This window comes from Rana temporaria, chromosome 5, assembly GCF_905171775.1.
Source record: "Rana temporaria chromosome 5, aRanTem1.1, whole genome shotgun sequence".
Classification (NCBI taxonomy): domain Eukaryota; kingdom Metazoa; phylum Chordata; class Amphibia; order Anura; family Ranidae; genus Rana; species Rana temporaria.
Window position 1 is genome coordinate 381,923,851 of NC_053493.1, and position 12,485 is coordinate 381,936,335.

Below are 12,485 nucleotides of genomic sequence, written 5' to 3' on the forward strand. Positions count from 1 at the left end.
AGTCTTGTTTTAAATTTAAACGATGGATACCTAACCGATAGAACAAAACCGATCGTTTGTAGGTACGTCCATCGGTTAAAAATCCAGGCATGCTCAGAATCAAGTCGACGCATGCTTGGAAGCATTGAACTTCATTTTTTTCAGCACGTCGTTGTGTTTTACGTCACCGCGTTCTGACACGATCAGTTTTTTAACCGATGGTGTGTAGGCACGACTGACCATCAGTCAGCTTCATCGGTTAACCGATGAAAATGGTCCATCAAACCGTTGTCAACGATTTGACCAATCGTGTGTACGTGGCATTAAAAGACACCCCTACACTGTTCCTTTGAGTCAGTGGAAAAGTGAAAAACATGCTGTGTGCCTGGCTGTGTGTGCTCTAACAGGAAAATAGGACTAAGTTGTTTAGCAGCTCTTTAGGGAGTGCGCAACATCTCTAAAGCCATGGCACCAAACCTGCAGGACCTATTGTGCAGCCTGTGTTATTGCTAACTCAAGCCAATAAAGAATAAAGACTTGCATCTAGTAGGCAATGGGATATTTGGGAGACTAAAAGATTTACAGCATTTCCAAATAGCCCAGCAAGTGACTTACTCACCAGATACGGAAAGGGTAGGTCCGACAGAGCTTGTGAATCTTTTATTAAAGTTCTGAATTAAAAGGCTATCTAATACAGGATTGGGATGTCAAGTAAACCTTTAAATGTAACGATATTCAGGCTTGTTTAGCTAATTGGTGAAAGGGGTAAGGTAAAAGGTCTTAAAGGGATTGTAAAGGTTCACATTTTTTCACCTTAATGCATTCTATGCATTAAGGTGAAAAAACATCCGATAAATACTGGCCCCCCAGCCCCCCGTTTTACTTACCTAAACCCTGGAAAGTCCTGCTGTCAATCAAATCCAATGACGCAGGCATTGGGGGCGGGGCCGAGTCCTGCAATTGGCGGCTATGGACGCCAAATGCAGCACTCGGGAGCGCGCCCGCAAGGTAATCCCCTTGGTAGAGCGCTTCCAGGGGGGTTATCTGAAGCGGGGAGGAGCTGAGAAAGCTGCTGTGGGACCCCAGAACAGGAGGATCGGGGGCACTCTGTGCAAAACGAACTGCACAGTGGAGGTATGACATATTTGTTTATTTTATTGTTTTTAAAACAATCAAACCTTTACAACCCCTTTAATATGTATTTTTTAACTTATTTTGTGTTTTAAATTTCTTTCATGCCACGGATTCTTTAATTTGTAAGTCAAAAGTTTTAAACTGAATGTGTACTTAGGCAATGCAGAACAAAGCAACACATCACTTTGATGCAGACCTCACTAGATGCATATGCTTCGTCTGGCTCTCTAGCTACCCAGGAGTGAAAGCGATACAAGTCATATCTCACACAAGGCTACAGCAATGTGACAAGCAACTAGTCACATGTTCCTCTATACCCAGAAGTACTGGTAATTTCCCTTGACTCCTGCAACTGAATGGAGCTGCATGGGGTTACATGGAGCTGATGAAAACCGTAAGTCATGTTTACAAATTCTTTTTTTTTTTTCAGCATGTAACTTTCTTTATAAATAAATTATCTAGCTGAATATTTTCACTGTGCTTCTCACTTTACCCTTATGGCCACAGTTTTTACTCCTAAGCCTAACATCAGTTTATTCTTGTTGTATCATATAGTCGCACCTTCCACTGGAAGATATACAGTCTTTGCAAACAGCCTATTAAAAAAAAACGAATTAAAGTGGAGGTTCCACCTGAAAAAAAAAATTCCACCACAAATCTAAAAAAATTAAATAAAAAAAATGTAAAAAAAAAAAAAAATGTTTACTTACCCTAAATAGCTGTTGCTATGTGGAAGTGCCGAATCTGCCTCTTCATCCTCTGCAGTGGATTTTCTTCCTCCTCCTACACTCGGTGTCTTCTTCTGAATGGGGCACGCTGCATTCTGGGAACTGTGTGTGTCCCAGAAAGCAGCCGGCCCATTCACAAAGCGCCGTACGGCTTCACTGCCTGTTTCCCTTACTGTGGATGGCGGCGCTTGGAGCTGCCAGGATCGAGGATCGGCCTCAGCGGGGGCCGACATCGCTGGCGACTAGGACAGGTAAGTGTCCTTATTAAAAGTCAGCAGCTATAGTGTTATGAGCTGCTGACTTTTTTTTTTAATGGAACCTTTAACTGGTTAAGCTTGACATACAAAAAGGTAGGTCAGATAATGTTTCTGGCTCACATGCTTCTCACTTACAGGTGCTGGATTTACTCTTAGGTGCTGGTCTCTCAGCTCTCCACAATCTCAGCATACCTGGAGACCTATCAGATCCTGAGCCGCAAGAGGTATGATTGCCCCAACAGCCACGGTATTGAATAAATATGTACTCTACGTGTTTTACTTTTTTCCGAAACATTAGCTCTTAGGCCACGTACACAAGATCAGAAATTCCAACAAGAAAACCGTGGGTTTTTTTCGACAGAATGTTGGCTCAAACTTGTGTTGCATACACACGGTCACACAAATCTTGTCGGAAATTCCGACTATCAAGAACGCAGTGAATTGCATACAGACGATCGGATTTTCCAAAAGGAACCTTTTCCATCAGAAAAATAGAGAACCAGCTCTCAATCTTTTGTTGGTGGAAAAGATCAGGTGCACATTTGTGTTGGTCAAGTAGTTTCTTTGCAAATAAGTGTAAAAACAATCAGCAACATGCTGTGTTTTTACAACCAAACTCACCATAATTAAATACAAAGATTATTTGGGGGGATCTTAACAAACAGGCCCCTTAATTGATGCTTAGAAATGAATATAAAGGAACATGCACACAAATGTTTTACAGAAGACCTCCAGCCAAGAAAAACATAGCTGGTAAACTCAAACATCTGGTTACGTGCAGTTGGTAATTTCTTTTATTATTTTTCTTCCAATGAGCTCAAGAAGCATCTGTACAGAAGGTTAAAGTGGACCTTGAACTAAAAGTCAAGGGCTTACAGTGCATGGACCCCCCTCCCCTTTCAAATAGCTGCATTAAAGCTGTTAAAACACCTGTGGAATAAAGCCAGAAATATTTACCTTACCCCTAGATTCTGCTGGCACCTAGGGGAGGGTAACATCACCAACCTTTCCATGGGATTCTGGTAACATTGAATAGCCCAAAACTTTTGTGAGAAAACGCACCTTCAATGTGCTGTAGTATCTTCTCATGAGATTTGGTCTCGCCTGAATTATTGTGTTATCAACCTTTCAGTACAGAAGCAGACGTAAGGTATATATATCTTCTTAGTATTTTTCCACAAGTATTTTATTCTACAGGTTAACTGCTGCAATTTGAGATGGGAGCATGGTGGCGGTGGTGGAATAACTATAAAATAAGGATAATTTTTCTTTCATTGTAAGGCCAACTTGGATAATCAATAAATCTTATGCCGCCAACACACGATCGGAAATTCCGACAAGAAAACCATGGCTTTTTTTTCAGACAGAACTTTGGCTCAAACTTGTGTTGCATACACACGGTCACACAAAATTCCGACTGTCAAGAACGTGGTGAAGTACAACACTACGACAAGCCAAGAAAAAAAAATTCAATGATTCCAAGCATGCGTCAAATTGATTCCGAGCATGCTTTTTTTGCACGTCGGAATTGCATATAGACGATCAGAACTTTTCCCATCTGAAAATTTGAGAACCAGCGCTCAAATTTTTGCTGTCGGAAATTCTGACAGAAAAATTCCGATGGGGCCTACACACGGTTGGAATTTCTGACCAAGGGATCATATTGAACTTTTCTTGTCGGAAATTCTGACCGTGTGTATGCGGCATTAGAGTGTAAGCTCCTTGGGGGCAGGGACTGATGTGAATGTACAATATATGTGTAAAGCTCTGAGTAAATTAACAGCACTATATAAGTACCAATCATAAATAATGAAAGGAGTTGTAAAGGAAAAAAAATGTTTTGCTGAAATGACTGTTTACAGGGTATAGAGACATAATAGTTAACTGATTCCTTTTAAAAATGATTAAAAATAGATACAAATCAATCATATAATGTACCTACAGTTTCTAGTTTTGTTTTTGCATGTTGTTTCCTGCTTCTGTGACGTACAGAGACTCAGAGCCAATACAGGGCAGTGATGGTTTGTCAAACTAAACTGATTGGTGTTGAGGGGTTTTAGACACACAGTAATCACACCTCCTTGATTAGTGACCACAGAGAGAAATCTCCCATGACTTTTTTCATCAGGAAACAGACAAGCAGGAAGTGTGCAGAACAGAGAATGATTACAGCAACATCAGAGCAAAAACGAACAATGAGGACATGAAACCAGGACTGCAGTAAGGTAAAGAAAGCTATTTAGCTAAAAAAAAAAAAAATTCCTTTAGTGACCCTTTAAACTGTAGGGCCCGGATTCAGAAAGGACTTACGCCGACGTATCTTCTGATACGCCGCGTAAGTCCACGGATGCGCCATCGTATCTATGCGCCTTATTCAGGAAACAAGATATGCCTGAATTTTGCCTTGATACGTAAGTCTCCTACGCCGTCGTATCCTGTGCGCATATTTACGCTGGCCGCAAGGGGCGCTTCCATTGATTTACGTGTCGAATATGTAAATGACCTAGATACGCCGATTCATGAACGTACTAATGGCCGTCTCTGTAATCTACGCTGTTTACGTAAGGCGTACGTCCGGCGTAAAGTTAAGCCTCATAAAGCAGGGGTAAGTTGTGTAAGGGTATGGACATCGGAACAGCCGTCAGATTTGACGTTGTTTGCGTAAGTCGTACGCGAATGGGGCTGGGCGTAGGTTACGTTCATGTTGAAGGGATTGGGCCGTCGTATCTTAGGGAGTATATGCGACGTGACTCTGAGCATGCGCCGTTCGTTCGGCCCTTCATTTACATATGGTCACGGTTAATGTAACACGCCCACTACCTTCCTACTTCGAATTAGGCGGGCTTACGTTACACCGGCGCAAGTTTGGGAGCGAGTGCTTTGTGAATACTGCACTTGCCTCTCACAGTTACGTGAATCTGGGCCTAGGTGTGTAGATTTCTGACACAACATTTTGGGGTGGATTTACTAAAAGCGAATAGACTGTGCAATATGGAAGTGCAGTTGCATTCATTTTGCCCAAAGCTTAGTGAATGTGGTTATGCTCTGCTGATTTCCATGATCCAATATGTGCAAGAAATAATGCTGATTTTTGTTTTTTTCCTTGCACCTGATTGGGTATTTGTACATAATGAAGCTTCTCCACATTCACTAAGCTTATGGAAAAATGAGTGCAACTGCACTTCCAACGTGCACAGTCTATTTGGCTTTAGTAAACCCATCCCATTGTGTGATGATTATTTATGTACAAGGGGCCTACTAAAATATATGTTTTTCAAAAAGCAAACTTTATGACAACAATCTAATTTACAGTTAACTTAGTACAATTGTCATTTAATTTGTCTAGAGTTCTCCTTAACTATTCTTTTCGACAATTTTAGTACAGTGTGTTTTCGTTGTCTATTTTTGGGCACTGAAAAATGTCCCGTACAAGAATAACAATGTGCATGTTCAAAATGAAACTGATTTATGTGCAAAAATGAAAAAATAAAAAATCCACGGTAGAAGAACAAGAATTTATACAAATATGTAAGATTGAGAAAATAGTAAAATGAGTTGAATATTTACAGGTATGCAATAGAAGCATGAAATATGCAACCTACAGCTAACCACATGTAAATGTGATTTATTTATTGCGCAGACCACAATAGACTAGCTTCAGCAGATTGAACAAGCTGATAAATTAAGATTCTGCTTTTTTCCCCAGAAAATAACTGTCAAGTTAATTATTTAATTGCTTGATTAGAAGGCTGGATTGGAGGATATAAGTTTCTGTGGGGGGAATGGTGAAAAATGTATATCATTTTGTCATCCGCTTCTAAAGTAGAAAAGTAAATCACCAAAGAGCACATAGATATCTATATATATGTTTTCTTTATATAATTTTAAATTTCTTATATAAATAAAAGAAACTAAAATGTAAAAAAAAAATGTGTGTTTTTGTTTTTTTTTGAAGGAAAAATCCTCTGGTAAGGACAAAAACGAACACATTTTTAGTAGAAGAGTGAAGAGCTTGAATTTCTTAGAATGTTTTCTTTGTATTTCTTGTAAGGATGTTAAAGTGACAGGAAGTGAAGGAAAGTCTCCCCAGTGACACTTTCTCACACATGGAAAGCTAAAACAAAAATAATTTGGTTTGAGTTATGCTTTAAGAGAGGATCATTGACTACTGTTGTTAAAGAGGTTTAATAAGAGGCTTAGATGAAGCCCCAAACAAAAGGAAAATAGTTTGTTCTATTTAATTTTATTTGTAGCTAAAATGGACAAAATTTGATGAATCAAAATTTTAGATCCAAAGGGGAATAGAGATCAGTTTTTGAACCTGAAAAGTGACCACACCTTTGAGATAAATAGCCTAACTGCAGTCACCAACTTAACTAACATTTTTCCATCTATTAGAACCAATTCAAGGGTCAAGTCCTGGGGAAAAAAGTGTCGGAACTCCCACCCAAGATCCACTCCCCCACCAAAAAAGAAAAAATAATATGCTCATATGCATAATTACTAAACCACGTTTAGTACCTTAGTAAACCTTTATGTTACTGGCCGCTTACTGTATATGGATTCATCGGGTAGCGTGCTCCTGGGAACAATGACAAAAGTTCCCAGGAGACATTGCGGCATCGAGGAAGTGACAGAATACCTGCACACTACCCGATGAATCCATATACAGGGAGCAGCCAGTAACATAATGGATTACTAAGGTTCGCCTGCCCCTGACAGTGACTCGAGCTGGGCATCGCCACTTAGTGAAGGATTGGCTCGGGCGGCTCGGCTGCTCTAGTCCTGCAAAGGGAACTGCGTTCCTGCTGTGAAAAAAGTGCAGGAATTCCGTTCCCACGCGTTCCCGCAGGACTTGAGCCCTGAACCAATTGATATTGGGTATCATAGGTGTGTGCAGTCTATTGCATTAGGGTGTGCACCCCAAAGTTTAAACACACATGTGTGTGTGTGTGCATGTGTATACATATTGACAGTGCCAGTAGAGCAATGGACGGTGTCAGTAGGGCAGAGACTGGGGTCAGCAAGGCAGTGGACAGTGTCAGTATTTTTTTTTTTATTATTATTATTATTTTTATTACAATTGTTTTTTTTTTATTACAATTTGTTTAGGAGATCCGTTGGGTATGGGTATCAGGGGTCTAAACAGGGGGAATATGCATCACACAGGGTGATTACGGTGTGCCCAGGCGCACCTGGCACGCCCTGTGCCCATGCCTATGTTGGGTGTGTTGGCCTTTCCAAAGACATTGGTAGGTGTTGCCATTTCTTAATACTTACCACATAGTGATATTATGTCATGCATGATCAAACAAACTATAATCAAGCACAATAACTGATTATTCTACAAAGGTGGAACTGTCAACAAAAAAAAATATTTTAGTTAAATATTCTGGGCATACCTGTAGTGTCGGGAAAGGTCTTCTTCTCCCAGGCTGCTAAAGTCACATTTGGTACATGAGTGTTCCTTGTTTTCTTTGACCGTCAGCTGTCCATCAATGGCTTGCTGGTGATTCGGTTCCTGCTTGACTTCAGAAGCCTGGCCTTCATGGGCATTCTCATAGTGAAGCAGGAGCACATCTACATCAGGAGAGGAGAATGGGCATTGATCACACTGGTGTTTAACTCGTGGGCTACCTGTCACCCCAGCAGACAAGTGCAATAGCAAGAGAGCACAGTGAGAACAATTACTTTTTTTGCAAGCAAAAGGGTAAGATATCTCTCCATGGTGCTTTTCAGGGCTGCAGAGGCCTCTGGGACAAAACGGGCAATGTTTAATAGTACACTTGTGAATATTGTGGTGCTGTTGGTAATGGCGTAGGAGAGGCCCGACCAAGATCACCTCAGGGCTATGGCTTTTAGAGTACCTAAAGTCACAGAACTGACAATTGTAGCTGGTGACTATTAAATCCTCAGCTGGTTTAATTGAGAGGTCTTTCTTTTTGGCCAATCCTTTCTCTACTTTTGCCAAGAGCGGGTCATCTGAATTTTTGGCAATATCATTTTGATTAATGACTGATCTCCTGAAGATCTTGTCATTGGGATCCGAATTAGGGCTCTCTGGCACCCCTCCCCCATGCTGTTCACTGTGATGGTCTAAAAGTTTGGCACTGCTGGAGGATTCACAGCTGAAACTACAGAACTTGCACCAGTAGTAGTTGGTGTCATCGTTCCCATTCTGCCTGGAAGAATCTACAGGCTTAATTGGCACTGAATATCCAACTGGCATATCATCTGCTGCTTTAACAGTGATTTTGTCTTGCCACTTTCCCATATCTCCAGGCTCACAAGAACGTGGGATGGGGCTGGATTTATTGGCAGTTTTCTCGGATGGTTTACCAGAATCAGAGGACACTTTCATTTTGTTAGGGTGCGTCTTTAGAAAGTGCTGCTCCAGCTCGGTTGAAGAGTTCCCCATGTACGTGAAGTTGCAGAATTTGCAGCGGAAGTACTTTGTGTTTCCTTGGCAATCTGGTGTTTTACGTCCAATGCCGATGAAAGTACCACCAAAGGTAACCTGTGAAATAAGAAAAATAGAACTGAGTAAATAGAACCAATTCACTTGTCACACTGATTCTCAAGTAGCTTAATCATTGCCTTGGTAGAACATTTTTAGTTATGGTCTTGGTAGCTAATCGCTACCTTGGTAGAAACAATTGAGTTGTGGTCTGAAAACAAAGTCAAAGGACATTCAAACCGCTAGAACTTGAACCTGTTTTTATCTAAAATTGGAAAACCCATCTATAGTATATCCAAAGCCAAAATCTCTTTGATATCTTAGACAGTTGTCACTGGAAAAAGTGTCCCCTTTGGAAGATTTCCATTCCGTTCCTGTCTTGGTGACAACTCAAATTTGGGGATTTTACTTCACTTTCAGTCTCTGTGACCATGGCCACCAGGACACGTAGAAACAGTAAATCTTCCTACCGGGGACATAGATAAAAACTTTACACCGCTTTAACCAAAACTAAAAAGGTGTGGCTTTACATACACTTTTGTGGAAATTTTAATGTATACAATGAATTTTTATAAATAACACAAAACTGCCAGATCTACCATTTTGTAATATGGTTTGCTTTCTAAATGAAGCTAAAAGATGAGTTAAATATCAGAGACCAAATAGTTGTTATAATAGTTGAACACAACTGTCAGTTCTTCTTTGTTTAAAGTGTTACTAAACCTAGGACTCTGCATTTACTATATCTGGTCTCCCACAGTGCACAGAAAATGGAAATGCAATAAAAAAATAAAAAATAAACAAATGCAGCCACCACATCAAATGATTGGCAAGCTGCAATATATTACATTTTTGGGTTTAATATCACTTTAACTAGAGTAGAGTAGAGAAATGTCAGGTCAGCAAACTTGCTGTGTTGTCTGGTAGGGCTCTGTAAATCCCAGGAATGGATATATAGAAATACCAATTCACAGCTAAACTATGTATTAAGGTGTTTTTCAAGAAGTTTGAAACAAAACCACATAAACATAGTGGTAAAGCAGAAATTTACATTAGGATATAAAGCTGCTATTTCCACAAGTAGCAAATGCATTTTAATCTTTTTTTTATTTAGTTTTATTTAATTTGATTTTTGTTGAGGATAAAGTGGAACTTCAATCTCCCAATCAACAGGATTGTTGTTTTTCAACGTGATTTCTCAACAAAATAAAGCAACGAGACATGGGTGGATGAGGTAGTTTGCTTTGAATATTAAACATTTATTAAAATTGTGTTTTTGGTTTGTGGTGCTCAGATGCAGTGAAGAGCCCATTTAAAGCAACCCCCTTAGGCAAAAATAAATTGCTAAAAAAAAATCACTCTGCGAAAGAATAGAGTTAATATTTACCTCTACTGCTGTCCATGCCGCTGAGCTCTGCAGCAGTACAGAGAAACAACCAACAACTTCCCAACAACGCCCAAAACTTCATGGATTGTCGAATTCCTGGTTCCCTTACTACCCTCAGTGGTTTGATCTGCTAGCTCCTATGTCACTATAAAGGCCCGTACACACGGTCGGAATTCGTGTGTACGCTCCATCGGACCAACTTTTTCGGGTTTCATCGGACAAAAAGTTCGGTCTGCAAACGGACAAACTTTTCGGCAACAAAAGTCCGATGGTGCCTAGTCCGACCGTGTGTACAGCAAGCCATCGGACTTTTGTACAAAGTGCAATTATGCATACTCAGAACCAATGTTAAAATCAACCAACAATAGCAGAAGTTAACCAAAGGGTGGCGGTAAAGAGCAGAAAAGTGCAGAAAAAACACATGATGTTGGGAAAGTTTTGGAAAAGTTTGCAGAAAAGTCAGAGCGTGTGTATGCTATGGGTGTGAGGCTTTAGAGGCTTTAGACATGAACAGGCTGGCAGGAGGACTCACAGCACACAGCAGGGGACCAGGAGGTCAATAGCCATGAAATTGAGAAATTCTACAGGACCTTCAGGTGGTGGCTTCTCTTCTCTACTAAGGAGATCATAGGTGTTGAGTATTCCATATCTTCTTTGCAAGACCACTTTACTACAAAAAGTTATATTAGCGAAAGTGGTGGTGGCTTGAAGTTTCTGTTGAGTGGACCTCTTTACAGACGTGGAGTTTTTCCAGACATACAAGCCTATGTTGACCCCCCATAATAGGTGGTCAACGCAATTTTTTTGGTGGTGATCGCACAAGGTAGAGGAAATTGGTGACAAAACATTCAAACTTTCACTATTGTGTCACCTTTGTGACTCTTGGACTCACTTATGTATATTATTTATTTACTGTTTATTTCATTTTTATGATGGCAGTTTGCATATACTCCAAAATGTTATGAAGAGTGATCAGATGAATTTCAATTCCCTCTTTGCCATGAAAATTAACTTAATCCCATTAGGCAAAATGAAATTGCCAAAAAAATAAATCACTCTGCAAAAGAATAGAGTTAATCCCTGTACACACGATCGGTTTGTCTGATGAAAACAGACCGATGGTTTGTTTTCCATCGGTGAAAAAAAATAGAACATGTTTTAAAATTTTCCTATGGATAAAAAAACTATAGAAAAAAACAATCGTCTGTGTGGAAGTCCATCGGTCAAAAATCCACGCATGCTCAGAATCAAGTCGACGAATGCTCGGAAGCATTGAACTTAATTTTTCTCAGCAAGTCGTAGTGTTTTGCGTCACCGCGTTGGACACGGTCGGATTTTTGACCGATGGTGTGTAGGCAAGACTGATGAAAGTCAGCTTCATCGGATATCCGACAAAAAAATCCATCAGATTAGATTCCATCAAGATATCCGATCGTGTGTACAGGGCTTTAAAGTGGATGTAAACCCGCCATACACCCAGTGAAGTGAACAGCCTCAGATGATACACAGGGATGAACCAGATCTCCCTACATAGGTTTTACATGTATATCTGCTGTCTTCACATTTATATACTGTTTAGAAATTTCAATTCGTCTTAGAAGATTGTTTCTTCCTGTTTAACACAGTGTGATGTCTGGGCATACAGCCAAGACAGCTAACATTGCTGATTGGAGGAAAGGCACACACCCCCTCTCATCATAATCAGAGACTTTCAGAGGTGTTTTGTAATAGGAGCTGCTCCCTGCTAATCTATTTTAGCAACCTCCCTGGACTGAAGATTCAGGCTGCTTTTGTCTAAATTATCAGAGAATTTGTCAGGAGTTATCAGGCTGATAAAAGATGAACAGTTCAGGAGAGAGCTAGGGGACTTAGCTCATTGAAGAGAGATAACAAAATACTGCAGATATATGTGCTCAGCTCAAATTTCATGAATCGGCTTTACATCCACTTTAATATTAACCTCTACCGCTGTCCATGCCGCTGAGCTCTGCAGTAGTGAAGAGAAATGACCAACAAAGATCCTGTAACGCTCAAAACTTCTTGGAGTGTCAAATTCCTGGTTCCCCCTACTACCCTAAGTGGTCTGATCTGCCAGCTCCTATGTCACTATAAGACATGTATGGGCTGGCGGGAGGACCCACAGCACACAGCAGGGGACCATGAGATCAACATCCATGAAATTGACAAATTCTGCAGGACCTTCAGCTGGTGGTTTATCTTCTCTACTACAGAGACCAGTGGTGTTGAGTATTCCAGATCTTATTTGCAAGACCACTTTACAACAAAAATGTATAACAAGATTCGCTTTAAAAGTCAAGTTAGTCTTGCTATATCTTTTTGCTAACAGCCAATCTTTTAACATCTTCCAGGGTTGCCAGATTACTTGTCTAGGCTTGCATATGACTGAAATAAATATAAAAAAAAAAAAGTCTAGAAAAACACCAGATCTCTCACAGCCTTATTTTATCGGGCAGCTGCATTTCACTGATGTTGACGGCAGGTGAGTTTATTGCTGTTAATATTACCGGCAACGTGTATGTTAG

General features: G+C 40.3%; 1 protein-coding gene across 6 annotated transcripts in view; it reads right to left on the reverse strand.

Moving 5' to 3' along the window:
- TRPS1 (transcriptional repressor GATA binding 1) overlaps positions 1-12,485 on the reverse strand; it is a 369,634-nt gene that overhangs the window by 193,337 nt on the left and 163,812 nt on the right. For 5 of the 6 annotated variants that reach the window (XM_040354872.1, XM_040354869.1, XM_040354868.1 and 2 more), the window contains one exon: positions 7,501-8,615. In XM_040354872.1, coding sequence (XP_040210806.1) covers positions 7,501-8,615 — 1,115 coding nt within the window. The remainder of the gene's footprint in view (positions 1-7,500; positions 8,616-12,485) is intronic. The other variant, XM_040354873.1, reaches the window with a different exon arrangement.